We start from the raw sequence: 26382 nt of genomic DNA, 5'->3' as shown, positions 1-26382 counted from the left end.
GACCAATTGCATATGCATAAGCCTCGAAAAAGCCAAGGGTGTTCAGAGTCGAGCGGTGTTATAATACAAAACATAGTTTATTGACCCGCAGGTAAGTAACGAAAGCAACGATGGGAGATTAGCGTCCCTATACGACGATCCTATTGATCCTGGGATGGGATGGGGGTAATGGGTCAAATGCCTCGCGTAAAAGATCACAACTTTCATTCGAAATCTCTGCAAACTTCAAGTGAAAGCTTAGGTCACTTAAGCATAAGCAAAAGGCATGGCTTGGTGCTACAAACTTAATACTAGAAAAACCACAGGCTGAAAACATAATACACATGGCTAAAGAGCTTAGTTTTGCATCTTGGCCAGCTCCACGATGTCCTCGCGGGGAATGTCCTTGTCCCCGAATCCCCACACCGGATCCTTGTGGGCGAAGTCGTCGTCCAGGAAGCGAGTTCCATCGCCGCATTTCTTGGCTCTCCTCAAAACCATATCAGGGGATACCGATTTACCTATAAAGGGTATATTAGTAGGAGTAGGGACTAGGAGTTATAGGGTATACTTACGTCCTGTGGCCAGGCCCAGCCAGGCGCAGAAGTCAATGAAACCGGTGGTGATGTTGAGGCTATAGTTGCCAAACTCGCCCGTCTTGTAGTCCCAGGGGAAGACGTGGTGGTAGTTGTGCCATCCCTCTCCCATGGCCAGCAGGGAGACGATGGGGGCCTCAGTGGACATAAGGTTCCTTGAAAAAAATAAATAAAAGATACATTAGTAGGTGCATTTAAAAATCAGACTAATAGAACGGACGTGAACAGTAAAAAAATTAACATTTATTTGAAGGTTCCATGAGGTTCCTGAATTAAAAATGGGAATAGGGATACTATTAATAGATGCTTTTGTTGCAAATTGTTCCACTAATTACGGACTTGAATAGTAACTTTTTCTATCATTCTAACAAATTCACATTTATTTTTCCGCTTCAATCTGGCGAAAATATATTACTACATGGACATTTAATAATTGACATTATCATTTTTGGCAGAACATAAAAATATATACACGCAGATGTGTAGCTTGAAAAAATTCCTAATATAAAATGTAAATCCAATTGAGTTATTAGCAAATTTAAGCTGAATTATTGTTCATAAACTTTTTTCTGGCGTTCACAGGCTGGAACTAAACTCATTTAATAATAAATAATAGCTGAACACGAAATAGAATAGGTAATTTATAGAGAAGGAAAAAATAAAAGAAATTAAAGAAAAATAGCTCTAGCTTTCAAATTGTTGATTACTTATAATAACTTTTCTTCTTTGGTAATTATTTTTCCGTTCATAAATTAAACCCTCTTAAAGTACAGTGATCTCTCTTACTTGTCGTATGGTTTGTTGCCATACATGTGCGCCACGCTGTTCACGAAGAAGGCGACGTTGAGGGTCCATGTGAATCGCATGTTGAAGTTGATCCAGAAGGACATCCAGAGGTCCTCGTTCCAGAAATACCAGGGCACAGCCACCGGCAAAACGATGGAGCAGAGGGCGAACAGGGGGATGTAGTACTTCCGCTGGAACATGCAAACCGCATCCGCCTCCAGATCCGACATATCGATGACCTTCCTCTTGGCCACGACCTTGGGATGGGGGGTGAGGAAAAGCCAGCCCACGTGGGCGAAGAAAAAGCCTCGCTTAGCATTGTGCGGATCGGCATCAGTCTCCGAGAACTTGTGGTGTATCCTATGATCCAAAGCCCACGTGTAGGCATCTCTCTATAGGGATTTAATACATTACTTGGGTTTATTTTTAGGAATTTAATGTTATACTAACCTGTCCCGCAATGGAAAAAGCAAAGGCCAGCAGAATCCTCAGTGGCAAGGAGGCCGTGTAGGATTTATGGGACCAAAGTCGATGTGCTCCCGCCGTGATTCCGATGCCAGAAACCCAAACGGTGATCACCACTGAAAAAGCATTAAGAACAGACGGTTGTCATTGTCTAAACAAACAAACAAAACATACATATACTATATATACCAGCCGAAGCATCTGAATAGTTCGGTGATTTGCTCAACGGATGACACAACGCCCGGCTCTAAATATATCTACATATTCCCCTATTTCTTCGGGGTGGCCTATTTTGTCGCCTCCCCACTCGGGAATCTTTCCTATGCTTCGATTTCGATCACCAGCCGAATAATATCGGGCAATTGAAGCGTTCGTTAACTTTAATTGCCAGCGGTCAAAGTTCACACAGGCAGCATGGGCATACAAATATAACCCGATGGTTGTTTACCTATTGCATAATATTAACTTATTTAGATTTCCCTGACGTGCGTCATCTGGGACACAAACATTGAAGAACTTTGATCTTTTACTCATTTACTCATTGTTAAAATAATAATCTGATATCTGATAACTAAGATTCTACCATCTATTATCCCTAGTTCTTATCAGCGATATTATTTTCACTTTCAAACATTTAATTCCAAATTGACGTTTCCATTATTTTCTCCCTTATATCTCCATTTAGAACTCGATGATTACCTCACCCCAGGGAATTTGTAATACAGATAGGTAATTTAAACTGGCCCAGTTAACTGCAGTTGACGCTTGGTTACAAAATAGCTAATACCCGACTATCGGAACACTGTTTGCATGTTGGCAGATGCAATTACGGAGATTGGTGACCATTTCGCAGTAGGGGTGGTAGCTCATTAGCCACCCAGATGTTAATTACCCTGTTGAGGGGGGGGATTCAAAACAGTGGACACTCACCCCAAAGGAATGTGTAGAAGTTGGCGTAGAAGAGCTGGTACAATCCGTAGAGGGCGCCGATGTGCAGGAAGGTCTGGGCCCCGAGATCGGGCCATCTGATCTGTGGGTGATACTCCTCCTCCTCCTCTGCCTCCGACTCCTTCACCTTCTGATCCTGCAGAAGCTTCTCCTGCTCCAGGACTTGCTCCTTGTATACCGCATTCTCCTCTTTGTAGCCCAGATTATCCTCATCCTTGATTAGGGTGTGTGATGTGCCATTGGTGCCTCTGTGCTTCAGCTCTCCTCCATTTGGAACAGTCGAGGCGCTGCGATTGCCATTCCTGTCCAGGCTGCAGGATCCATTGCAGGGAGCCGGCCCCTGTTTCTGGCCGGGAATCGGGGATGAAAGGCACATACTGCAAGATAAAATCATCATAATCATTGCAGGCTTCTTGAAATACCATTGAAATAAACCAACCCCATGAAAGTAATCAATTCTATTAATTATGAGTCATTATCCATAGATCTTTCCTTTAAACATTAAAATTCAACACTGAAAAAAAATTAATTTAAGAACCATTTTCATATATGATCATAAGTGACACAAGAAACATGGGGAGTTCTGAAAAAGTTTTCAAGATAGAAAAGCAAGGCTCAGAAGACTCTATCATAGAAATATTGCTCATACGCAGTGTTGTCATTGGCAATTTGAGATTAAAGGGAGTACTTCCAATGGTGTATAATCTGCTGATCTTGAGATATAATACAATCAAAGAAGCCACCTCTAACCAACCATGAGTAATGCCAGAGCAAACAGTGAAAGGCTAATAAACCTTTCATAATGTAAACATTTGCTGTTGACTGTTAAACTAGTTGGGGCTTTCAAGAGCCCATCATCTGTTTACAATAGAACTTTTCTCGCTGTGATATCAAAGCAAATCTACACACCCTCGCTAATTGAAGTTTAGTATGGTTATAACCGCGCACTATTAGCAGGCCTTTCAGAGAGTTTCGACTGTAATTGGTGTGAAATCTGTTGCCAGCCTAAAGCTCTTTCAGCCGCTTTATAGACCCAAAGGGTTTGCTCTGGATATTAACAGAATTCCGTTTATTTGTGGAATAAACTTGGGCAGTCAGGGTCGGCGTTATCGCGGCTTATCGCCTGCCGAGTTCCATGTTGCAATCACCGATCTGCAAGTTGGCCACTATCTGGTCGAAAACAAATAGAGCTACACTACATCATTAGGGTTATAAAAGAAAAAACAACTGTGAGTCATCAGCCAGGTGGTTAACAGGTGGATCTGCAAGCCACGAACCACGCAGGTGGTTCAAAATTCAAACTAATTGCATGATGGATAGTGTGACACTCGCGGTAAAGAGTGGATGATTCTGCCCTGTCATTGGGGTCTCCGAATTGCAGGGATTTCGACGATTCCTAATCTCATACACCCAATTGCTCCATAGTTTCCTTATCTAAAGACCCCCATACTCTTCCGACCCCATAAAAAATATCAAGTTGGTCGGTACACTTAAGATTTTTTGACTAAGACATTTCATAAATATATTTAAAAAATACATTTCACAAATCAATAAAAACATATTTATTTGTTTAAATAGGTTATTGCTATTTCCGAAACTAAAATCAAATCACAAATGTACCAAAATCAAATAAATATTTGTGGGAAGTGCGAAGATCGTGAATAGATTTTTAAACACATCTAAATAGCTTGACCAGCTGAGAAAACAAACATAGCGAAACTTATGATTTTCTGAGGGGAAAAACGAAAGCAAAATACCCATTAAATCTCAAAGTATAAACATTTTAAATGGGGTTGCGCTATTAAATGAATTTTATTTTCAATTAAAGGTTAAATGTACCATTTTAAAGTGGTAGCTAAAAGCTACATTATAATATATATAATGTAACATTTTCTTTTTTTCAAGTCTTGAAAAAATTCCTCTTTTTCTGATTAAATAAATTTTGGATTTTTGCCACGTTAAGTGTGGGCGAAATTTGATATATTAGCCTGGGTAGCCGAGAATTGCAGTCGTTAATTGCCGAGCTTTTGATTTTACTGTCTCGCACTCCTAACCGAAAGCCATATACCTTTGGACTCCCCAAAATACTGGGTGGTATAGTCGTATAGTCGACGCCCCCGCAGAACATTTCCTATGATTTTCGATCCATTCCTCGTGCGTGTGCGATGGCTTATTGCCCTGCTGATAAGCACTGCACACCTGGCGCACCTGGCCCACATTTTCCCAACCGGACCATAGTTCCTCCTCCCCCTCACTTGATTCATTCAACATTTTCGGGTTAAGAGCGTTGATAAGACCCTATCGACTATGGCAAATACTCCAAGTGCGATGATTGCCATCGTGATTCACTTTCTGTCTGACCCCTCCAGGTGTTCCAATCGCTCGAAAGTGGCATGAGTAATGGGGGTGCCGAAGAATCGCTCCCCTTACGTAAGTTGCCATAGAGATAAGATTGCCGAGGGGGAGTCTGATCAATTTACATATTGATAGTATGCCAGACGGGGAGGGACACAGTGGGGACTCCGAAACACGCCCCATCTTTTAATTAGCAAATGTAGCCACGCACGCTAATTCGAAAGGGGGGAAGAAATAAATCGGAGGTTATGGGTTGTCTTTTCGACTGACGAACGCTGTCACAAGAATTGATCAACATTTTCATTGGCCCCGAGCACGCGACTTTGGCATGCATAAATTAGATTCCATATTCCATATAGAAAAGAGCGCCAGCCACTTCACTCTCGTTTGCTTAATTTCCGAACTTGGCAACTTGGCAACTCACTGGACATAAAAAATAATCCATTTCGCCCCAATAATAAATAATAATAAATAAATACATCGTACCCCTAGTTCACTATTTTATTGGCATTCGCCGCTCTTTCGTTCGCTCTGGAGTGTTTTCATTTGCAGCGATAAAGCTGACCGTCCGTCGAGAGGGTCTGTTCCCGATTTCCCTACTCCTCCCCGTTTTTTTCGAGACATGGCTAATTGCCTGATGGCTCGCACGTCGTGGTATCACCAACTATTTTCCTATATCGTCACTCACCAAGCGATTTTAATGCCCGAAATGCCGAATTTTATTGGAAATTTTCCATGCCCCCCGTGGGACAGCGGTGAGCTTTTTTTTCGAATTCTATTGAGAGCAAAGAAAACCTCACAGATTTCCCAGCACTGCGAATTAATAGAGCACTATGCTATGAGATCAAGTATCGTATCGGCACTTGTTGCCCGGCTGCCACCTTCAATTGGAGCTTTTAATGGTCGCGGGGTAATTGAAGGCACTAAAGGCACTATCTAAAGATAATTCAGACCAGATCGTTGGCAAACTATAGATACACTGGGGGAAAGAGAACGAGCTAATTAAAAATGGAATTCTTAAATGAATACTATTTAATATCTGTAGTCAAAGTATATTAGATTTTACAAATATAAGAAGTAAAGTATAATTAAACCAATTTATGAACCCTAGTTTCAGATTGGTTTTAATGGGTCTACCATATAATTCAATTCTGAAAAATATATGTTTTCAGTTTTTTTATACCCGTTACTCGTAGAGTAAAAGGGTATATTGTATTCGTGCAAAAGTATGTAACAGGTAGAAGGAAGCGTTTCCGACCCCATAAAGTATATATATTCTTGATCAGGATCACTAGCCGAGTCGATCTAGCCATGTCCGTCTGTCCGTCTGTCCGTCTGTCTGTCTGTCCGTCTGTCCGTATGAACGCTGAGATCTCGGAAACTATAGAAGCTAGAAGATTGGCATTTTGCATGCAGATTCTAGGAATTCCTACGCAGCGCAAGTTTGTTTCAAAATGGTGCCACGCCCCCTCTAACGCCCACCATCGCTTATATACGATTTTAAAAATTTTAATATTTTGGAAAAGTAAAAATGCAGTTTTATTGTGTTTATCAATACCTATCGAAATGTAGAAGAAATTTTTCAAATCGGACCATTCGTTAAAAAGTTATGCGTGATCAACGTTTTCTATCTCTATCTCCATCTCCCTCGCACTCCCTTTACCTGAGTAACGGGTATCTGATAGTCGGGGCATCCGACTATAACGTTCCCTCTTGTTTTAGTACTGCTATGTGGCATACTAATATTTGTTCCTGCTAAAGGGTGACGATAAGGGATTCCAAAGAATTAGCGTGTTGACTATTGCTTTTAAAGAACCTCTTTTTATTTGAGTTTGCTTGGGGAGTTTGCTCAGAGGATAGTGTACTAAAGATTGTGGGCCACATCTGTGATCATTGTTTAGCATGAATCGATAACGAAATGAAAGAATAATATTTATTTTGGTTGACACTTTGTAGCTTTTCGATCTGAAGATTGCTGAAGCAACATTTCGTTTTCCCAAAATGAGTACTTTTAACGACAAAATAAAACGATAACAGATTCCGCAAAATGTTTGTATGAAATCACCAGTTTTGAAAACATATTTTTGAACGGAAAACTTTGTTAGTCACGATAGATAAGCCGAAGTTTTTTAACATGAGTTTACCACATCATTATTTTTTGTGATTGCCTAACTCGGAAACTCTCCTTCTCTTTATTAAATAGTTCAATGATATTTAGTGTAGTTTATGAGCAGTTCATTATTTCTTTCCGCAAATTAGGGGGAATTCACTACTCCGTTGGGAGTTTACTTATAAGGGGTTGCCCAAGTTAGTCAGTCTGTTTTCGGTCGCTTTATTGATGTGGGTCAACGCGTGTCGCGGCAATCAAATCGTGAGGGATAATAATGTGTATACAGTCCTAGAGCTAACACCTGGGGGAGGTTCTTCTAGAGGTTGGTGCTTTTTTATTTGGTGGGAGGGCGGTGGGGTGTGCATGTTATTCGGTCTGTTGACTCCCACCAAACTCCCCCTCCCATCCACCATCCACTCCCCCTAATCGACGCTGGTAATGACAGAAATGAGCAAACAATTGGGTTACAATTTGCATGTGAGCAGTGTGTTTGAAGAGGGGTTGGGAATTGGAATTGGGATTGGGAATACCATTCAAATGGTACTAAAAGTGGGCTTTCCATGTCGCAGATTATGCTCTATAATGTCCGTTACCAAAAGTTTTGAAGAGTCTTTAATTTAATAACTAATAATAGAAATAGGAGATACTTCTGAAAAAAAATAGTTTACTGTACAATGTCAGTTTCCAAAAGTTTCTGAATGTCTCCAATAAAATGCCACAGTTGGTTCTTAAAGGTTTTGGAGTACTATTCAAATATAACTATTATGCTTCACAATTTCAGTCTTTAAGAGAGCTTATAAAAAACCATATGGTATTCCGTTGTTATAGAGTTTGTGATCACTTTGTAGAACGTACTTTTTATGTGGTGTTGGGGATACTGGGTAACTGGAATTCGCGGTTCCGCGGCGAAAACTTTGGAACTACGGATCGTCGGGACTCTCGGGATACGGATATGCCGGGATTCTTCGCGCTTCTCACTCTCTTCTCTTCTCGTCTCGCTTTCTCCGCTGTTGTTGACCAGGCGAACGAACTCAAGTGACTAACGAAGCCCGCTGAAATCGGTCGACATTTTACATCCAAAAAGAGAGGGCGCTGCCTGCGTCGCCGTCGACGTCGACTGCGCTGCTTTAGTGGAGCACCCAGAACTATCGACGGCAGAGACGTCGACGTCAACTGCGACGCCGACGTCGACTGCGGTTGGGGAGTATTCAATTTGTAGTTTATTTGTTGTCGCTTCGCTGCGTCTGCAGTTATTATCTACCATTCCGCCTTGCCCTCTTCGTCGGCACCCCCCTTTCACTGCCCCCTTCGGTCCACCCACCCTGTTTGTTGTTCTCTGTTGTGCTCACACATTCCGTAAACATTACACAAACAACTCTCGGTTCAAAGTCAATGCTGCCGCTACGAGACATGACCAATTTCCATGGAAAACTATGGGGCTTAGGCGAACTAAGGATGCCCTACACATTCATTTTTTGGGGTCACCTCTACTTTGGTGACCCAAATGCCTTTTTTAGTCCCAGAATTTATACTTCGATGAACCACTTTAGATGACTATATTTTCATTATTTGTATTAATATTTCTATTCTTTAACTCTACACATTCATTTTTTGGGGTCACCTCTGCCTTGGGGACCCAAATGCTTTATGCTTATGACCTTTTTAGTCACTTAATAGCGAAACCCCAGAATTAATACTTTGATGAACCACTGTTGATGACTTGCTTTTCAGAATTTGTATTAATTATACCCGTTACTTGTAGAGTAAAAGGGTATATTGTATTCGTGCAAAAGTATGTAACAGGGAGAAGGAAGCGTTTACGACCCTGGCGCCCACACCTTTAAAGATTTCCGAGAAGTGTAAATGCAATTTTGTTGTGTATATTTATACCTATCGAAATGCTGAAGACATTTTTCAAATCGGACTATTTAATAAAAAGTTATACGCACTCAAAAAATGTTATATATCCAACTCCCTCGCACTCCCTTTAGCCGAGTGACGGGTATTAGATAGTCGGGACAACAACCCGACTATAGCGTTTTCTCTAGTTTTTCTACTCCTTAATTCTATAATATAAATTGTTCTCTTCCTCTGAACTCTCTCGATTTGCTTCATTGTCTCTGGCCTGCGAATTCCAATTGTCACTATGTAGAGGGTCCACCATAATATCTACGTAATCCCCATCCTTGGCCACGATATTCTCCCTGATCCAGGTATTGTATGCAGCAACGTCCGTGTAGACACCGGGCCATTTCCATTGACCGCATCCTTTGCCGAAGGACACGATGCCCTCCAGGACCCAAACGCCACCTCGGAATTGCATCAGAGGTCCGCCAGAGTCTCCTTTGCAGCTGTCTTTCTGGTACTGACCGGCACATAATTGAGTGGATTGCAGGAAGATATTTTTCTGCTCGTATTTCCGACGGCACTTATTTGCATCCACGTATTTAACCTTCACTTTTTGCTTAGTGGGACTACTTTCCGAAGTCGAAGTTCTACCCCATCCAGCTACGATGAAGGGCTGACCGTGATACCTACCCTCAAAATGGTCAGTCGAGGGCAGGCAAATGGGTTGAATGTTGTCCGAATAGACCACATTCTGGTTCAAACGAATCAAGCCAATATCATGCTCTCTACTACCGTGCATTCCACGAAATCCTTCGTGAATTCGAATCTCCTCGACACCAAATCGCTGATATTTTGGGGCGCATTTCCCTCCAAAATCGGAGCAATCCTCATCGGTACGGGTGTCATACTCACCCAATCTCACCGAGACACTGGATAAAAAACGAGAAAGTCTAATGAGCTTCTATATAATGAGCTTTAAACATTTATGAACTTACAGATCTCCGATGCCCCTTAAGTGCTCTCTGTACAAACAATGAGCAGCTGTCAGCACATAACGATGGTTAATAAGCGATCCTGCACAATTGAAGGTCAGCTCGTATTCATTTTGTTTGCGGTACTCTAGTAGTACCAACCAGGGAAACTCATAGAGACCGGTTTCCGAACCACCCAAAATCTTCTCATTGGAATCGAAGCCTCCGCAGGTTGGAGGTTGAGGTAGCGAAGTGATTATTCTGCCGCTTGCTTTCTGCCCAAGGCAGCAGATCGAATGCGTTCCGCAATCATACACCCAGAAAAAAATCCGTTCGAAACGTTCAAAAATCAAGCCCAAACGGGGTCAAAAAGTGCGTAAGCCCGTTTGTTGTCAGTTCATGAACGCTTGTTCATAAAATTTGACCGAAATATTTGGCATGCTTTGCGAACGAATGGGGTCACTTTTAGAACATTTTGGGGTTAATTTGAGAACGAAAAGTTAAAAAAAAAACAAAAATAAACAAGATTTCTGGACTTGCCACTTGCTGTTTTTTCTGTGCGCCTGGTAGAGATGTATTTGATATTATTTTTTTTAGTGGTTGAATTATTTTTAATACATGTTATTTTTTAGAATTTGTTGTTGGCATATAATTTATTTATTATTAGAAGTACATATTAACATTAGAAATAATAATTTATTAAAACTTACGATTCACGACGTCCTCTCGCGGGCTCGAACCTGGGCTACTCTATGTCAAAGGCGGACGGTCTAACAGCTGGACCACGGAATTAATTTTTCAAGTACGGACAAACGGGGCACTAGACTTGCAAGAAATAGTTTATAAACAGCGTTCGCAATTTCAGAACCATTGTTCATAATCTGACCACAATCGTTCAAAGCTCAACACTTTTCTGTGACGCGTTCATAATTTTACCAAAAAGTTCATGATTTGACCCCGCGGCGTTCGTTTTTCATGAACGAAAAATAGCGAACGGATTGTTCTTAAATCAAGAAAAATGTTCTTGATTTTTTTCGTTCCTTTTTTTCTGGGTGTAGGAATAGAAGTAATTCTTCTGCGAGGAAGAATCATTCGGACAGTCCTTAACGTTCATACAACGTCCGATTCCCCATGTTTCACTATGGCATTCTTTATCTGTTGGCGATATAAATAAAATAGCGATCACAAGAATATAATTATTTTTCTGACACATTATCCTTGTATCACTTACATTGGGCCCAGGCCACTTGGAAAATGAGAATGCATAGAAAAAACAATGTGAGCTCTTTCATTTTAATCGTTACTCCAAGGTTCTTTATCCCAGACTAACAGATAAATCAGATTGCTTCACCTTTCGAAAATATGCTTATGATGGTGATAAGCCAAGCACTTATCTAATCTGTCTCAAAAGTAGATCTGTCTCCAATTCTAATCAAAGGTTTTAATCTTATCTGAATTTTATCTGCACTTTTAAAAAAATCAAAAAAATGAAGAAGTATATTCTTTAGAAATTAAAGATCTTAGCTTCTACTAGCTTACCTTAAACTTGTAGTTTTAAACTACACTTCTGATTCATACAGATTTTAAAAATTAATTTTTTTAAAATTTGAATTTCCAAAAAATTGTGATAAATGTTTGGCATTCAACATCTCTCCCTCTTTATCATTTGTCTTTAACAATAATAATTTATTTACCCTCTTCAGAAACTTATCACATATAACCAAAATGTCATAGGGTATTCCACAGTGAGTAGGCGTGGCGTTGACGTCGACGCCGGCGCAGTCGCAGACGTCGGCAGAGCAGCAACAGTCGCGCGAACGAAGCCGGCAACGGGTTGTATACTCAATACTCAATGCGAGTGGCCAAGAGGGAACCCACAACACGTATACGAGTAGTGGGCTGCGAGTGCCGCATTTCGTCATCGCGTGAGATCCCAGAGCTGTAAATATCGGCCAAGTTCCCAGTTGCTGTCGCTTACTTTTCTTACTGGCCCACTTTTCCCAGAGAGCGAGAGAGTGTGGAAAAACTAAATAATTCTCTCTATTTGTTTGTTGCCAATAGCATCATTATCGGTGTGTCGCCTTTATCTGTTTTCTCTCTCATTTTCTGTTTTTTATGCCCTCTATCATATTTTCATGTTGTGTCTACAGATAATAATAATAATGAAGAAGACTGGTTAGAGATTATAGCACTCTTATGATGAAAATAAACTTTTTTTGAAAGTCGATTCCAAAACCGGAAACCCAGCTTTTTCCTTATCGCTGCAACTACAAAAATGGTACCTAAATTCCATAGGACTGCGATAAGCCCAAAAAAAGTTTTCAACTTATAAGAAAAAGCAGCCAACGAATCCATCGCCCCTCCAGTAATATTCATAATTTATTGCTTGCTTTCGGAAATAAAAATCTTCACTGGGTGGCATGATGTAACGTTAGCTTTGGATAAATATAGAAAACTCAGCGAGGCAAGAAATTCTGAACTATACATGTGCGATCATCAGACGAGCTCTCCCAGGGAGCTAACTGTAGTTGATTTAGAACTTTATGGCTGGTTTATCGGGGGCTTATCAGCCGATGTCTGGCCCATGGCAGTCATCGTGGAACGGCAACTTTAACCGAACGGTCTCGTGCTGATTACTTAGTTCGACGCATAGTGGATCCCCTGCAACTCCGCCCCTTATAAATATTTAAGGTGCACTGCGGAGTCCTGAACTTATAGCCAATGAACCGATAAGATTCCCTTCTTAAACATGTTCTGTATTTACTTTCCGTTTAAAAATATTTTATCAAATTCTTATAATCAACATTTTCTAATTTATTTCTTTCTGTGCATGAGATAACGCTTGCACTAACTTTCAAAGTTGATATGAATTCTTATTGCCTGATACCAAAAAAGCTAGTTACCCAGAAATTAGTTAAGCCAAAATTTAAATCAGCATTTAGGTACACATTCATTAAGATTATCTTATCAATAAGCAACAAATATTTAGTGAAGAGTTAAGTACATTTTCAATAAAAAATGATTATTTCAAAAAAAATAAATAAATATTTTACAATTTAATCAAATTTAATTTCTAGTAAAATTATTTATATCAATACTTTTTTATAAAATATATATTTTCTAGACTAAACACGAAAAGACTTGAATGAATAACGCTTTAATCCTCGGAAATTATAAACAGCAAAACATAATAATGGATTAATGAGCCAATAACTGATTGGTCACCCCCACTGATATTACGCCCGCCATATAAACGCTCATTCATTGCAGATTGTGATTCTCGGCTATTTGCACTGGGAATCGCGGCGTGACTCAGAAATCCGTCGCCATCGTCAGCGGCGGGAGATGACATAATAATTTGTCAAAGTCCTGGCAGCGGGTGGGGGTTTCACATTCCCAACCCCAAGCGACAGGATATGGTGGGAACCGAACTGCGACTGTCATAAACATTTTCCGCCAAGCACATGTCAAATAAAATCTACATACAAAGTGCCCACAAATGTGTGGGCTGCGTTTTAATTAAGACGATAGGATGGGGGTTTCCTTTAAGACGGCATTACGCATTAGCGGGTTCAAGGACGAAGAGAGAACCACCCACACCATCTGCGAATTACCACCCCTAATGATAACCATTCTCGTCTAGAATGGCGCACAATTAGGCAACATCAATAATAGATGACCCCGCGGGGTCATTTAGATAGAATCACCGATAGCCGACGAGCCAATTCCCCCGAAAATCCCACCAACTTGTCATCGAACCACCTGTCTCCCCCATCGGACACGCCCCCTTGTGACACCACCACCCACGGGGAATTCCCCAGACACAACAACCCAAAAAACAAACAACACATCAACAATTTGTCGGAAATCGAAAGTTCTACTCGAACTCTTGTTGTGGCCAAAACTATTTTTCCTACTCCACAACTTAAAGCCCCATTCGTGTTCGTTTTCCATGTTCATGTCCTGTCAGTCCGTTGACTTTAACCCCCAATCTTTAGTTTCATCGCTGGTCGGGATCCTTTTGTTTGCCCCTGTAGCATTTCGGAATTGTTGAATTGCGTGATTTTGCGGTCGCTTCTAATTGAATTTCAAACTGCAATCAATCGACTCGGACAGTTTAAATGGGGCAGGAATGCACTAATGCCATAAATAAACCAGGACTATTGTAGTTCAGCAAAGGCTTGAATAGGTTTCTGGTCAAAACAATGACTCTACTGATTCCGGCGATAAAAAAAATACCCATAAAGGAATAATAACTAAATGGCCAGTAATAGACTGTAAAAAATACTATGATTTTACTTAAGGACAAAAGAACTCTTCTTTAAGAAAAAATTAGAAATTTATGCAAACAAATTTTTTTTAAACAAATACAAAGATAAAAGTTAAAATCAAAATAAACAATAATAATTGTATAGGGAACTTAAATTTTGGCGGTTAAAAAGCTTTAAATATATAGGGTGCTCCATGTTGAAGCTTTCTATTCCCCAGAAATTAATCCGTCCCAAATTATTACCACCCCCAATCGCACATGTGATTATTCAAAAGCGTAATGCGTGTAATTTAACCAAATTCTGGAATACCTATAATTACAGCAAATGAACATGAGACACGCCACAAAATTAACCCCTTTTGACACACGTGCTACTCTTTTGAAGAAAAGTTACAATTTGAAGCTATTGTAACAAACGTACGTTGCCAGCTTTTTAATTAAGTAGTAGAGCAGACACCGCATGTTACAAAAATCCAGTCCTTCATATAATTACGCCTTTTAAAGCTGCTCTTAATCAAAACATGTCACACATCCCAGCAGGCAGCAATCTTCCAAGGGATTACAAATCGACCCCCAAGAGTAAACTCCCCCTAGCGCTGATTAATTACAGGACAACAGAGAGTTGGCTTAATTGCAAGTTTGCTTAGTTTTAAATTGTTTAATGTTTATTTCACGTTCTCTAGCTCATGTAAAAAACTCATCTTCTGCACTACAGAATAGAGGTGATTTTCCCAGATGAACCGGCGAACCAGTGCGACTTTCTAACGAGTACCCGCTCTAGACATTCAGGTAGTTGTCGGGGAATTCGAAGGTAACATCGCGACCAGTCAGCTTCTTGTAGACCGAGGTGAAGGTGTCGACCTGAAGGAAGAGGAAAAACACATATTAGTAACAAGATCTTAAGGGTTTTATGGGCATAAAGTAGTGTACAGCTGCCGTGACCTCCTCTGCAGCAGGAAAAACTGCAGCGAAGATATCGTACGGAAAGCTGGATTAATTTTCCGCTTATATAGGAAGTCCCAAGGCACCAGGAAAACTAAACGGCGCTCGGGAGGCAAATAGGCGGCAAGCAAAGAGCATCGTGTGTTTTCAAGATAATAAAATGATTGTATATAAATATAGCAAACATTTAGTAATGATGTAGTCCTGGCTAATTTAGACGCATCATTATGGAGTGATTAGTTGCGATTTAGTGTGCGTTCTGTTTGACAATCGCTGGACTTTAAAAACGTCCAGCAAATAACACAAGAACGGTAACGGAATCGAGGTATTCCAAAAGATATGTATTTGTACAAATGTGGCGCGCATTTAGTAATGCTGAAGCCCTGGAAAGTCGGCTCAACATTATGGAGTGATTAGCTGCCTTTAATTTGCGTTCTGTTTGACAATCGCTGAGCTTGAATGACCGCTTAGCAAATAACACAAGAACGGTGTTTTGTGACAAGAGTTCCTATAGATTTTAGAGTGTAGCAAACATTTAGTAATGAGGAGGTCCTGGTAAATAGACCCATCATTATGGAGTGATTAGTTGCTTTGATATGCGTTCTGTTTGACAATCGCTGGACTATGAAAACGTCCAGCAAATAACACAAGAACGGTGGTTCGGAATCAAACAAGTTCAGATATCTACATGTGACAAGCATTTAGTAATGCAGAATCCCTATGCACGGTAGGATACACATTATGGAGTGATTAGCTGCCTGGTTTATAGTCTACGTTCTGTTTGACAAAAGCTGATTTTAAATAAAACAACCAGCTAAGAAAACTAAACGCTCTACACAAGAATTTCAATTTCCTATTTTTATACAAAAATAATACAACAGCTTGTGCATGTAGCAAACATTTAGTAATGCAGAATCCCTGATTAATTTAGGATAAACATTATGGAGTGATTAGCTGCCTGGATTATAGTCTACGTTCTGTTTGACAATCACTGGCTTTGGATATAACTTCCAGCAAATAACACAAAAACGGTAGATATCAATAAAATCTTTTCAAAAATATTTATAAAACAGTTCTGAACTTTGTGTATTAAAAGGTATTTCAAGTACGAGTGTGGCAAACATTTAGTAATGCAGATGCCCTGGAAAGTCGGCTCAACATTATGGAGTGATTAGCTGCCTGGTGTTTACTATGCGTTCTGTTTGACAATCACTGGTTTTGGATAAGATAAACCAGCGAATAACACAAGAACGGAGTTTCTGACCAAAGTGTGGCCAATATTTGGAGATGCAGGACCGCAATGGCTTCTAATGCCTGCAATAACGAGTAATTGGCCCTGACTGTTCTGCGTCCCCTGGCGAAGATTGAGCTCCATGGCAAGGAAAGCCCAAATATCGAGGGTACGCTCGAGAAAACACACGATGCACTACGCTTTCTACTTATAGACATGAAGGTTTCTCAGCTCACTTTGTGCTCGATGGTGGTCTGCTGGTTCTTGTCCAGATGCACCTTGACCAGCTGGGAGCCGTCCAGCTTGACGCGGATGCGCTTGCCCACGATCTCGGCGGGGAAGACCAGATCCTCGAGGATGGCGTCATACACAGCGGTCAGAGTCCTGGAGCGGGGACGCTTCTGCTTGAGCGGGTTGCGGGCCTTGCGCGTCGGCTTGGGCAGGATCTTGCGCTCGCCAATGACGACGACGTGCTTGCCCGAGAACTTCTTCTCCAGCTCGCGGACCAGGATGATCTGGATCTTCTGGAACACCTTCTGCTGTGGAATGGGCACGTAGATGATGACGGCCTGCGGGGGAGGAGAGGTTTCCTTGGTTACAAAACTACTTATGGTGTTGATATACATACCTTCTTGCTGCCGAACTCAATCTCGCGGGCACGGGTGATGTGCAGATCCCGCAGGTAGGGCTTCAGGTCGCTGTTGGCCTCGAGCTCGACCAGCGCCTGGGCAATGGACTTCTCGAAATCATCGGGATCCGCGCCGCCGGGCTTGATAATCTTGGAGCCGATAGCCATCTGGAATTTGCATCACCGGGTTTTAGTTATAAACAATTATTTCGCAGGGGCGAAAACCGCTTCGCCACAACGCAGCACAATCACAAATCGCCGGCAATCGGCCTGATGACGCTGGCATTTCACCGGTCTGCGTGGAGAACCTCCACCATGCATGTTTCACTCAGCCAGTTGTCGCATTATTTCGCTGCACTGCGTTGTGGTTAGCGCGGATTTTGGCCATTTTCGGCGGCGAAAGGAAAAAAAGTACCACCTTTGTCGACTATTTTGACAGGAAAGGAAGTCGGGCCACGCCGTCAATGTGACCGTAGCAAATTCGGCGACCAATCTGGCCGATGCTGGAAAATATACTAAATGTGCTGGAGAAATACCAGAAATAATTGATATAGGGCATTCTTTAGGCGATTTAATAGCTAAAAACGAGACAGGAATAAGTTTAGACATTCGGGGAAAGTCACACAATTATTATTATTATTATTATAAGCCCTTAAATCTATTAGTAAGACATGAAACGAATTTGTTGTCAAATCGTATATTATTCTGTAACTGTTAGTAACTGAATATAGAATTTTATTTAATCAACAATTTCTTTTAAATTGCATGGGACCCACTGCACTATGGGTAATTTACCCACTTTTTTTGGCCAAAACCCACTTTTAAAAAGTCATTAGAAATTGGATTTGTCAATCACAATGTATTAGGATAACATGAATGTCAAATGTTATTAACAGAAAAGTTTAACAGTGCGCATCACTGTTAAGTTATCAGCTATGAAAGCTTGCTAGTGCTTCAACGAGATGGCAGCGCTAGTAAATCGCTTATTTTGATTAAAAGTTTAAATGATACAAAAGAGTATAATAAAGCAACGCAGCGCCTTTTTTGAAATGCAGTTCAATCACAAAATCATGTAACTTTTTTTTGTTAGCGTTCCGATGTATTTATTGATTGTGGTGTTTCTAAAATCTTGGGTAAAATCTAACTTCAAAAAACATTAAAATTGGTATTGAATTTTTATTTTTAAATGGAGCTACAAAATGAGTCCAGCTCTTTCCAGCTCTGAAACCTTTTTTATCTTGTCGAGTACTTGATTCTCTTTAAACTCAGTAAGTATAAAAGTGCACTTTTGCGCACTTTCTCTGAAATAAATGTTTTAAGACCTCCGTCAAAACATGAATATTTCACGTATTTTTGTATCGTGAATGTCAGTTACGGTGCAATCTTTGCAAAACCGGTATGCAACTATCTTTGTTGTTAAATATTCATTATTTCAAAATTATGTTTCATCATTGTTTCATTGCAATAACTTTGTTATAAAGGTTAACAGTATTTTTGTTAGAAATTATAATGGTAATAATTATAAAAATAAAATTGCAATTCAAAAATACAAAAATGAAAAACGTTGATATTTTTTTAAAAATTAAATACGTTGTTATTACTAAAATAAATTAAAAAATATTTTTTTTTCTTCACGTTTAGGAGAAAAAAATGTTTTTTCTTTAAAAAAAGGCGGGACCACGCCTATTTTTTCAACAAAAATTCCTTTAAATTTAATATAGTAAAATCAAAAAACCGAATTGTTAATTATTGGGTCGTTTTTAAGTTATTAATTAATGCCACAAAAAGTGGTCAAATTACCCATAGTGCACTGTTCTTATAATAAATTGCAGAGTTTCTTTGATTTTGCTTGGAGAATAGCTAAAATTCTCGCTAGCCGCTATTTTGCACCACAGCTCAAAAATAGCAATTTAAAAAAGCTAGGAAAATAGCAAAATTGGCAACACTGCTGTTTTGACAGGAAAAGTAAGAGAGACCGCAGAAAATTAACTAAAAATACCGTAAAAGTCTGAAAAATATACTATTAATACCAATTTTTGTGTCGAAATATACCAAAAACAAGACATGCAGGGTATTCAGCAAACTGATGATGGCCATATTGTAGAATTTAGCTCAGTTTAATGCTTTTCAAAAGAGTTTGTTAATTAATAAATTATTAGTTTTTATTGTGTCATTCGAGATTCCGGTATTTGGCCCATGGTGCGCTAACTCTCTGTCAAGTTAAACACATTCATACATAATTCGAAAATCGTACGTGCCTATTTATTAAGCCTAATTATTATTGGCAACGTTTTTTTTTTTGCGATTTTTTGCCTATAAAAGCTGTGGCCTCCTTAGATTAATTCATCAGTCAAACAGTGCTTGTTACTCCAGAAAATTAATCTTCAACCATAAATATAATTATGAATTACATTTCTATCTTCATTGTGGTTGTCCTCATTTTGGCCATTAGCCACCAAGCACAATCGGATACAGTGCTTATTAACTTCTTTGAAAAACTGGTGAGTTGTCTCATTGCAAAAATTTTATAAATATTACAAATAAAGGTTTTCCTTTTTAATAGGAGGAACTAGCCCACAAAGCCGCACAAATGGGAATTAAAGCCGCTAAGACCACCGCTAACGCTATTACCAACCACGGCAAATAGTGTTTAATTTAATTTAATTTTCAATAAATTTGTAATTCAAAGGAAATAAATAAAATGGGTTGGGCCTCTTTTAACATTTGGTTTTTAGATGTTCTTTTGATTTGGAGATTTGGGTATCCTTTTATTTGGTTAGTCACAAAACGGAGATCTGTAATCTCCATCTTCGATTAACTTTTGCGAAACTTTTCTAAAACCTAAAAAGTTGTTTGTAGTTTACTCTATACTTAATAATACGATAAAAAACGGTATTTTATATTTTTTGACCAAGATTAAACAATTATCCAAATCTTTTTTCAGTAAATCAGTGTTTTGAGTAACAAATTGTCTAGATGTGGAAATCCATACAGAATTTAGCTAGTAATAAAATCGTTTGGCGTTCCTTAGTTTACAATATAAGCTGGACAAAAAATTCGCCCATTTCAGGACCTGTTTTTGGCATAAATCCTTAATCCAAAATTTCAAAATATTCGAATTGAAATTATTTTAAAGCTTTTGAGACAGCACATTGAGACAACACATTGAACAGCATATAAATACACAATTTACAATTCAGACGTGTTTTGAAACGGTTTATATTCATTATATCTTTATCGTTTTTCCATGAAAGAAATATGCGCATGCAAAAAATAATTAAAGTTCTTAAAATGTATAGGTTGTCAATATTTATTAAGCCTACTTATTATTCGCAACGTTCTTTGGCGTTGTTTTTGCTTATAAAAACTTTTGCCTTTTTGGACTGAGTCATCAGTCGCTCAGCTCAGTCCCAACAATAAAATTTTGAAAAACCCAGCAATACAATTATGAATTACTTTTCGGTTTTAGTTGTTGTCGCCCTCATTTTGGGCATCAGCCACCAAGTTCAATCGGATGATATTGATCAGGAAATAAGTGATAAGGTGGTGAGTTGTCTCTTTCTAAAAACTATTATGATCGAAAATAAATATTGTTCTATTTTTACAGTGGAAAGTACCTGGATGGAAGTATTTTCCCTATGCGTATCCAACCAGCTAATGCTGTTATGAGCCACGAAGTCAATCGATAACAATGTTATACTTTAATAAGCTATAACTTTCCAGTAAATGTATGGTTCGATATAAATAAATTAAATTGATTTTTATTTTGAAGTTTTTATGGGTGGATTGTTTAATTTGGTTGCTTACAAAATGCTTTCCCGAACATTAATCTTTATGGCGGGTAAAAATCAGCACAATACCTTTAAACTGTAATATTTTTAAATATTTATAAATCCAACTTATTATTCGCAACGTTTTTTGTCGTTATTTTGACTGTAAAAAGTTTGGCCTTTTTAGACTAAGTCATCAGTAGCTCAGCTCAGCTCAGCCGCTATTAGTCCCAACAATTAATGTTTGAAAAAACCCAGTCATACAATTATGAATTACTTTTCGGCTTTAATCGCCGTCGCCCTCATTTTGGGCATCAGCCACCAAGGACAATCGGATAATATTGATCAGGAAATAAGTGATAAGGTAGTGAGTTTTCTCTTTCTAAAGACTATTATGATCGAAAGTATATATTGTAATATTTTTACAGAAGAAGGTACCTGGATGGACATACTATTCTGGGTTTGGGAAGGGTTTCCAACCACCTAATGCTGTTACCAGGAAATCAACTAGTGGGTTTGGGGGACATGTTCTCCAACCAGCTAATGCTGTTGCCAGGAAATCAACTAGTGGGTTTGGGGGGCATGTTCTCCAACCAGCTAATGCTGTTGCCAGGAAATCAACTTGTGGGTTTGGGGGGCATGTTCTCCAACCAGCTAATGCTGTTGCCAGGAAATCAACTAGTGGGTTTGGGAATGATTTCCAACCAATTAATGCTGTTACCAGGAAATCAACTAGTGGGTTTGGTTTGGGTTTGGCTAAGGCTGTTACCAGTAAGTCAAATGACAACAATGTGATACCTTAATAAGCTATAACTTTCCAGTAAATGTATGGTTCGAAATAAATAAATTAAATTGACTTTTATTTTAAAGTTTTCCCAAACAAAAATCTTGATGACGGGTAAGAATCATCAGAAAACTGATATATGTAATGGGAAATTTCAATTACTCTTTGAGAAAAAAAGTTAAAGTTAAGAAAAAAGTTCAAAAGTATAGTACGATTGTTCTCAACTTTATTCAATTAGTTCAATAGTACAACTATAATAAATGAAATATTATCAGAAGATAAATTACAACAACAAACCTGTAAAAACGAAGGGCGGCTCGTCTACTGCTATTTTGACCGCAACAGTATGTTTGAGTATCTTTCAGTGTATATCTTCCGGCATTTTAGCTTTTGTTTTTAGACATATACAGTTTCTTTTATTGCTTTATTAATATCTCTCAAATTTAATTTCAAACCATTTCTCCACAAAATGTTAGTTTTTTTATAGTTTTCCCAAACGGACTACATGTTTTGATTGTTGTTTGTTTGATTGTTGCTAGCTAGCTCCCAGTCTGGTGGAGCCTTAAAGAACACATACATATGTATTTGAAAAACATAAAATTTATACATTATTTAAAATTCAAACGAGCTTTTTAAACGGTATCCAATAATTATAACATTATGGGGTTTCCATGAAAAAATTTGCATACAATGCTTAAATAATAGGTATTTGGTTTCGTTGTTAATACTTATTAAGTCTACTTATTATTCGAAACGTTTTATGGCGTTTTTTTTCCTATAAAAACTGTTGTCTTTTTGAACTAAGTCATCAGTCGCTCAGCTCTTATAAGTCCGCACAATTAACATTTGAAAAGCCCGCTAAATATAATTATGAATTACTGTTCGGTTTTTATCGTCGTTGTCCTCATTTTGTCCATTGTTCATCAGGGACAATCGGATACTATTGTTGTTGATTTTTTTAAAACACTGGTTGGTAGCGAATTCATCTATTTGTAAAAAATATTCTAATATAATGTACACATATTTCTATTTTTTAAGGAGGAACTAGCCCACAAAGCAGCACAAACGGCATTTATGGTAGTTAATCCCATCGGTAATTTTGTTAGATCATCGGTGAACAACTTCCACTTAAGCGAGAACAAAACGGAACAGCACTGACCGACCTCTTATAACTTATTATTTTCAATAAATGTATTGTTCGAAGTAAATAAATTTAGTTATTTTTAAACTCTATACTTATTTTAATATTTTATTGTATATGCTCACTTTTGTAAGTTCTTTTAAACGTAAAAACAAGTACAAAAAAGTCTAAAGTTGCATAGAAGTTCTATAATAGAACCTTAAAATATTTTACAGTGTATTATCGATATTTTTCGATTAGCCTGCTGGGTATGCGTCCATGGTAGGAAGGTGTGCGCCCTCGCTGTTGTTGCGCTATGTAGCACACAGGTGGCGCCAGATGAAGCATTGAAATCGATATACATCAATCGAAATTTGGCGCCAAGATACAATGTATTAATCGTTTTTAAAGGTTATAAATTTGGGTAGGTTATAATCGCCGAACCATTTTGCCGTGCAGAGGGTATTATGGTTTCATTGATAAGTTTCTATGAAGGAGGCATTTCAGAGCGTATAAAGCAGGAACCGTTAATAAAAATCTCAAATAACTGTTTGATAACTGCTATAAAGTTTATATATTCTTGATAGACGAGTTTGAGGAGGTTATAAGGGTCTCCAAACTTGCAAAAAGTGTGTAGAAAAATATATTTTTTTTCCGACCGTAAAATTAAGATTAGTAGCTTAATAACTTCTGATTAAAACCTTCAACCAATGATTTTTAAGCACGTTAAAGATTTTCTATTTAACAAAAGAAGACGACTGTCAAAGCTTAAATATGGCCTGTGCCTGTCTCTTATGGTTTTTCCTAAAACTAATTCGAAAAAAAAGAAAATAAATAATTTTAGTGTAAAAGTTCTGAGAAAGTTGACTGTCGCAACTTACAGACCTTTTCCCTTTTTTTTTTTAAGGGTTTATACTTTTTAGTGTTTTGTGGTTATTCCTCGAATGCATAAAATGATTGCAAGTTCCCTAAAACTAATTGTTAGGCCTGCTTATTATTTGCGACGTTTTGTGTTGGACATTTGCCTATAAAAGCTGCTGCTCTTTTAGACTGCGGCATCAGTCGCCCAGTTCTCATTAGTCCACAAATACAAACTTTCGGAAAAGTCAAAAATATAATTATGAATTACTTTTTGATCTTCACTATCTTCAGCCTCATGTTGGTCATCAGCTTGGGACAATCGGAGGCTTTTATAATTGGACCAGTTCAACAACTGGTTGGTCCCCTTTCGTCTCCTTTAAAAAATATATTGATTAAGAAGTAAATATCTTTCTATTTTTACAGGAGGAACTCGCGCACAAGTTGGCAAAAATAGCTTTTGAATTGGCTAAGCCCATCGAAAAAGCCATTGCCAAGCAATAATGAACAAAAAGTACCATTGTAATAACTGATCACTTTCCAATAAATGTATTGTTTATAGTAAATAATTAAACAAGCTTTACCTACATTATTTTCAAGGTCAGCAGAAAAATAGAGGTATAAAATAGGGTATATTGTATTCGGGGAAAAGTATGTAACAGGTAGAATAAAGCGTTTCAGACCTATAAAGTATATATATTCTTGATCAGGATCGCTAGCCGACTAGACATAGACATGTCCGTCTGTCTGTCCGTGAGAAAATGTATTTGTTTCTTCGATACCTATCGCTTAACCTAAAAAATAGTTATATCACTTCCATCCGCATTAATTCTTGTTTTAAAGTTGGTTAGCTGGATAAAAGGTATCTAATAGTCGAGACACTCGACTATAGCGTTCTGCCTTGTTTTTCTTTCTAGTTTTGTAAATGTATTTTTAACCAAATTTTTGCAATAATTTTCTTTTCTTTCTTTAACAACTATAGAGATACAAAAAATTAAATATCTCTTGTAGTCAGTTTCGATATCTTCTTGATAAATTTTATAAACATTGGTATTCTTTGGGATCAAATATTTTATTTAAAATTCGTACGTGATTTCTGAACCGTTTTTGTTTATTACCGTTTTGTGGTTATTCCTGGAAAGAAATATGCTTGTGCATAAAATGGTGGCAAGTTCCATGAAATGTAAAAACAAGTACATAAATATATATAATTTTAAAGTTTCCTTATTAATATTTATTAAGCATACGTTTTTTATGTATTTTTGCCTTTAAAAGCTTTGGTCGTTTTAGACTTTATCATCAGTCTCACAGAGCTCATTAGTCCGCCAAATTAACTTTTGTAAAATCCACCAATATAAATATGAATTACTTTTCGATTTTCTTCTTCGTGGCCCTTATTTTGACCATCAGTCAAATGTCGGAAGGTCAAAATCTTCCACATGCCAAAGACGTTCTTGGAAAAATAAAAAAAGCGGTTTGTTGTACCATTACAAAAATATTTTGCATGAACTGAACGTATTTGTATTTTTACAGGCGAAAATAGGAAAAGTTGTCAAGGATTCTGTGAGAGACGCTATCATGAAGAGCCATATCGCATGATAAATGGGTACAACTTACGTAACTTATTACTTTCCAATAAATGCATTGTTTAAAGTTATCGAATAAATTGTTAACTTCGTTCTTATTTGACCATTTTCCATGGATTTCGAGATTAGAGAATTATAATTTTGTTTACTCATAAAATTGGATTTTAGATTTCCTGGAATTACAACTGGTTTTAATTATATTTCATTTTCAGGATATGAATGTCTATAAAAACATTTTTTGTGAGTTTTATTTTATTTTAAATGGTTTTGGTATTACAGGTAAAAATATGCTCCTGCATAAAATGCTTGCAAGTCCCTTAAAATGTAAAAACAAGGGTATAAATATGTATATAAATATTCATTAGGCTTTTTTTTATGTATTTTTGCCTATAAAAGCTTGTGCCTTTTCAGACTAATTTATCAGTCGATCAGTGCTCATTAGTCCGCAAAGTACACGCTAAATATAATTATGAATTACTTTTCGATCTTTTTTGTCGTCGCCCTCATTTTGGCCATCAGCCATCTGGGACAATCGAATTCCGAATTTCATGGAAAAATACCAACATTGGTTTGTTGTGCCTTTAGAAAAGAATACTTTTATATTAATTATAAATGAATTACAAATATTTTCAGGATGAAATAAGGAAACTTTTGCTGGAAGCAGAGAAAAATGCCAGTGCCACCATCGATTAAAAACAGGGATCTACTTTAAAAACTTATTACTTTCAAAATATCTATTGTTTGAAGTAAATAAATGGAAAAACTTTAAACTTATTTGCAACACCTTTTTACAATTTCACAAGTTTATTTAACCAGCTAAAATTTCCACCAGAAACGTGAATGGTGACATTCGTAAAGACTTATTGTTGTATTCAGTTCCGGTGTCAACTTAGAAACACGTGTAATTTGTACGTGCCCCTTAAAAAATTTAGTTGTTATCGTTTCATGACGTTTCTCCTTAAAAATATGTCTATGAATATTATAGTGCAAGTCATCAAATATGTAGAATCACGTATTTTTTCTTGAATTGTTCATAACTTCCCTTTAACATGATTCCAAATGTCAGTCGTCCTAAAAAAAAAATTACACTCTGGGATCAGTTTCTACTAATGCTAATGCATCAAATGCTAAATGT

At 38.0% G+C, this 26382-nt stretch overlaps 4 protein-coding genes, 6 long non-coding RNA genes and 6 other non-coding genes across 17 annotated transcripts; 7 read left to right on the top strand and 9 right to left on the bottom strand.

Moving 5' to 3' along the window:
- Positions 1-58: 58 nt before the first annotated feature.
- On the bottom strand, positions 59-8291 carry LOC108065330 (stearoyl-CoA desaturase 5). The gene is made up of 6 exons (XM_017153269.3): positions 8095-8291; positions 2757-3151; positions 1812-1942; positions 1362-1753; positions 555-730; positions 59-500 (listed from the first exon to the last, which is right to left on the bottom strand). The coding sequence occupies exons 2-6, from the start codon at positions 3148-3150 to the stop codon at positions 337-339; spliced, it is 1257 nt and encodes a 418-aa protein (XP_017008758.2). The 5' UTR covers position 3151; positions 8095-8291; the 3' UTR covers positions 59-336.
- Positions 8292-9205: 914 nt separating this feature from the next.
- Positions 9206-10366, bottom strand: LOC108065269 (serine protease 7-like; the record flags this gene model as incomplete). Its single annotated transcript, XM_044395537.2, has 2 exons — positions 9206-10016; positions 10083-10366. Coding segments are annotated over 2 exons (1008 nt in total), but the record flags the coding sequence as incomplete, so codon positions are not given.
- A 4584-nt stretch (positions 10367-14950) lies between these two features.
- RpS7 (ribosomal protein S7) lies at positions 14951-17655 on the bottom strand. Its single transcript, XM_017153410.3, has 4 exons — positions 17548-17655; positions 17130-17297; positions 16738-17070; positions 14951-15189 (listed from the first exon to the last, which is right to left on the bottom strand). The coding sequence occupies exons 2-4, from the start codon at positions 17295-17297 to the stop codon at positions 15106-15108; spliced, it is 585 nt and encodes a 194-aa protein (XP_017008899.1). The 5' UTR covers positions 17548-17655; the 3' UTR covers positions 14951-15105.
- LOC123003374 (small nucleolar RNA psi18S-1377) lies at positions 15443-15582 on the bottom strand. Its single transcript, XR_006412577.1, has one exon. It is a non-coding gene; the product is annotated as a small nucleolar RNA psi18S-1377 (small nucleolar RNA).
- Positions 15622-15759, bottom strand: LOC123003375 (small nucleolar RNA psi18S-1377). Its single transcript, XR_006412578.1, has one exon. It is a non-coding gene; the product is annotated as a small nucleolar RNA psi18S-1377 (small nucleolar RNA).
- On the bottom strand, positions 15791-15926 carry LOC123003373 (small nucleolar RNA psi18S-1377). The gene has a single exon (XR_006412576.1). It is a non-coding gene; the product is annotated as a small nucleolar RNA psi18S-1377 (small nucleolar RNA).
- On the bottom strand, positions 15957-16101 carry LOC123003378 (small nucleolar RNA psi18S-1377). Its single transcript, XR_006412581.1, has one exon. It is a non-coding gene; the product is annotated as a small nucleolar RNA psi18S-1377 (small nucleolar RNA).
- Positions 16157-16302, bottom strand: LOC123003377 (small nucleolar RNA psi18S-1377). Its single transcript, XR_006412580.1, has one exon. It is a non-coding gene; the product is annotated as a small nucleolar RNA psi18S-1377 (small nucleolar RNA).
- LOC123003376 (small nucleolar RNA psi18S-1377) lies at positions 16380-16524 on the bottom strand. The gene has a single exon (XR_006412579.1). It is a non-coding gene; the product is annotated as a small nucleolar RNA psi18S-1377 (small nucleolar RNA).
- A 1812-nt stretch (positions 17656-19467) lies between the features above and the next one.
- Anp (Andropin) lies at positions 19468-19850 on the top strand. Its single transcript, XM_070217317.1, has 2 exons — positions 19468-19630; positions 19693-19850. Exons 1-2 carry the CDS (start codon positions 19532-19534, stop codon positions 19774-19776), a joined length of 183 nt encoding a protein of 60 aa, XP_070073418.1. The 5' UTR covers positions 19468-19531; the 3' UTR covers positions 19777-19850.
- Positions 19851-20528: 678 nt separating this feature from the next.
- On the top strand, positions 20529-20893 carry LOC108065303 (uncharacterized). The gene is made up of 2 exons (XR_001770300.3): positions 20529-20675; positions 20737-20893. It is a non-coding gene; the product is annotated as an uncharacterized lncRNA (long non-coding RNA).
- A 207-nt stretch (positions 20894-21100) lies between these two features.
- On the top strand, positions 21101-21761 carry LOC138913411 (uncharacterized). Of its 2 annotated transcripts, none has more exons than XR_011419146.1 (2): positions 21101-21263; positions 21328-21761. It is a non-coding gene; the product is annotated as an uncharacterized lncRNA (long non-coding RNA). The 2 variants fall into 2 exon arrangements; XR_011419147.1 differs by having other exon boundaries at positions 21101-21266.
- A 743-nt stretch (positions 21762-22504) lies between these two features.
- On the top strand, positions 22505-22845 carry LOC108065295 (uncharacterized). Its single transcript, XR_011419393.1, has 2 exons — positions 22505-22652; positions 22722-22845. It is a non-coding gene; the product is annotated as an uncharacterized lncRNA (long non-coding RNA).
- A 1029-nt stretch (positions 22846-23874) lies between these two features.
- Positions 23875-24250, top strand: LOC108065301 (uncharacterized). Its single transcript, XR_011419461.1, has 2 exons — positions 23875-24019; positions 24088-24250. It is a non-coding gene; the product is annotated as an uncharacterized lncRNA (long non-coding RNA).
- A 723-nt stretch (positions 24251-24973) lies between these two features.
- Positions 24974-25345, top strand: LOC138913663 (uncharacterized). Its single transcript, XR_011419474.1, has 2 exons — positions 24974-25135; positions 25195-25345. It is a non-coding gene; the product is annotated as an uncharacterized lncRNA (long non-coding RNA).
- Positions 25346-25675: 330 nt separating this feature from the next.
- On the top strand, positions 25676-26021 carry LOC108065302 (uncharacterized). Its single transcript, XR_001770299.3, has 2 exons — positions 25676-25815; positions 25881-26021. It is a non-coding gene; the product is annotated as an uncharacterized lncRNA (long non-coding RNA).
- Positions 26022-26382: the final 361 nt, after the last annotated feature.

The sequence above is a fragment of the Drosophila takahashii genome, chromosome 3R, assembly GCF_030179915.1.
Source record: "Drosophila takahashii strain IR98-3 E-12201 chromosome 3R, DtakHiC1v2, whole genome shotgun sequence".
NCBI classification, from domain to species: Eukaryota; Metazoa; Arthropoda; class Insecta; order Diptera; family Drosophilidae; genus Drosophila; species Drosophila takahashii.
This window is presented reverse-complemented; position numbering and strand designations above follow the sequence as displayed.